Source organism: Pundamilia nyererei, unplaced genomic scaffold, assembly GCF_000239375.1.
Source record: "Pundamilia nyererei isolate P.nyererei 1_Seehausen unplaced genomic scaffold, PunNye1.0 scaffold00043, whole genome shotgun sequence".
NCBI classification, from domain to species: Eukaryota; Metazoa; Chordata; class Actinopteri; order Cichliformes; family Cichlidae; genus Pundamilia; species Pundamilia nyererei.
Window position 1 is genome coordinate 2,708,636 of NW_005187444.1, and position 2,362 is coordinate 2,710,997.

Below are 2,362 nucleotides of genomic sequence, written 5' to 3' on the forward strand. Positions count from 1 at the left end.
GACATTTATCTCTATTTCTAGTTTTATGACATTGTAGGAGATGTGTTGTTTCCGTTTATATATAAGTAACCTGAAGCATGTTATTGGTTTAAAGCCTTTATGATTCTGTCAACATCATCAAAATCGACCTGACGTGGTAAAATAGTTGCTTGGGGTTGCATTGTGTTGCACAGGTGTGCCCATTAAAGTGGAAGTACTGAGTACCAGTTTAAGCAAGGGAACGTGTACTCACTCTCCTCCTTGTCCAGCACCATCCTTTAGGTAAACGGCAATAATCCAACAGTGGGAGAAATACCAGCCTTTACTCTCCTGCGTGGAAGAGCGGTAACAAACACTGAGGCCTGGACGCGCTGTTTGAACCTAGAGTCGCTCAAACTTCAGCTCCGCTCTTCATAGTCCCCGAAGAGAGAGCCGAGAGAAACAGCCGCGGAGTCGCTCTCTTTTCCCTCGCGCGTAAAAATAGCCCGTGGATGGATGAAAACAGCTTCTCGGAGTATCACCTTGCCCTGCAGTAGAGATGTCCCCAAATCAACAGTGGCTTAGCATTATCTTGGCTGATGTCAGTGCGTAAGTATTTCTCTATCTGCACAGGCTGCGGCTGTTCCCCTCAAATGAGCCCTCCTGCACACAACGAGCCTCCCCCCTCCTCTCTCTCTCTCTCTGTCTCTCTCTCCCCTCTCTCTGTCTCTCTCTCTCACTGCAAAAAACTCCCAGAGTCAAATGTTTTTTTAACGCTGCGTGCTAATTATATAAAGTCATTATGTTCAGATCTGATAGTAACCGCCCCCTCCCTCTCCAAATCAATTATTCAATACACAGTCACACACCAGGACAGCCCGGGCCTGAGGTGTTTTAAAATGAGCTTATTCAACTCCAAGGACACCAATTATCTCCAGGGCGCCCTGTAGTCAAAGCTGTGGCTTTTCAGCACGACAGATGCAGAGCCTTTTTTGTGCGCGAACGTGCACAGGCGCGCGCCTGTTCAACGTGTTCATCCTTTATTAATGTACTTGGGGTATTTTTTAAAGGTAAGAGATTAGCTCGGACTAAGACTATACTGTATTACAGATACCATGAAAGGTATCTGTAATACAGTTTTCAAAACGAAATAGCCACACAGGTGATTAAATCTCCAGATGCCATAATCAGGAAATACTTAAAAAGATACCCTAATGCGTTGACTCCGGGTTTCGAAATGAATACATCATTTTAGATGGCCTTGAACAGGGAAATATGGAATAAAAACATGATTAAACTGCTAAAAGCCCAACATCATTTCTTCTGGAGATTTTTAGTAATACTTTAGAAATTGTAGGTTAGTGGGGGCGATGCCAATATAGATCACATAAAAAAGCTTGTCTATACCTTCAGTCTTCCATGAATATGACAGGAAATTGGAACCTATAAAAGAGCAATAAAGTAGCTGAAAGCTTCATAATAGAGCAATTACATACAGCAAGACCTTGTGGGAAAATTAAGAAGTTAATAGAACACAAAAAGCATAGACCATGCCAGAAAAGTAATGATCATACTTTGGGTCCCCATGAGACTATGATCAGCATGTATGACATAAAAACATTAAAACAAAGGTGTGTCTACTAAAGAGTTTAGGGCTTGAGTAGGCTCACCTAAAGCTACATGCCGATTTTTTAAGGAAATCTAAGCTCTATAAATTAGCTAAAACTGACAATGAAATTGGTAGTGCAGCCCAATGTGGAAATATTAAGCAAAAACCATAAAAATATACATCAGCTAAAGGTCACAATGACCTAATTGGCAAACCTATTACCACAGGTTGTTAATAGGTGATAAGCAGTGGTTCTCAAACTGGTGGGGAATAGAGCCGCTGCATGCAGACAAATGTTCTGTGGCGCATACATATGACACACATGGTAACATTAATGAAATAAAGTGCTCAGATCCTATCCAGGCTATCATACTAATGTATCAATGCATTTGTCAGCAGACTGGCTGCTATAACCTTCCGACTCCTCGAGTATAATAGTGATATCGTAAGCAAGGAGTCATTAAAAATGAAGAGAATATGTTGTGGCCAGATGCTGTTAATTAAATGCACTTGATTAACTTAGCTGATGTTTTGGCAGTTTGCTGGACTGTAGTATTCAGGTGTGTGAACACAATGAGAAGGAAGAAAGACATAAGCAATTGCTTAACCGACAGTGTTGCTGCCAGTCTGCAAAGGGTTATAAAGCCATTTGCAAATAATCTCAAGTCCGTCGTTCTATAGTGAGAAAGATTCTTCGGAACTGGAAAACACTTGATATAGGTGTCAATTTTCCCAGGATTGGACATCCCATCAATTTAACGCCAAGATCAGACCATGCAATGTTAAGTGGAACTG

The 2,362-nt window shown here is 41.4% G+C and overlaps 1 protein-coding gene across 1 annotated transcript in view; it reads right to left on the reverse strand.

Moving 5' to 3' along the window:
- Positions 1–615, reverse strand: part of LOC102194237 (rhombotin-1-like) — a 12,586-nt gene extending 11,971 nt beyond the window's left edge. The window contains exon 1 of the mRNA XM_005731514.1: positions 233–615. Within this exon, the coding sequence (XP_005731571.1) occupies positions 233–254 (22 nt within the window). The 5' untranslated portion in view covers positions 255–615. The remainder of the gene's footprint in view (positions 1–232) is intronic.
- Positions 616–2,362: the final 1,747 nt, after the last annotated feature.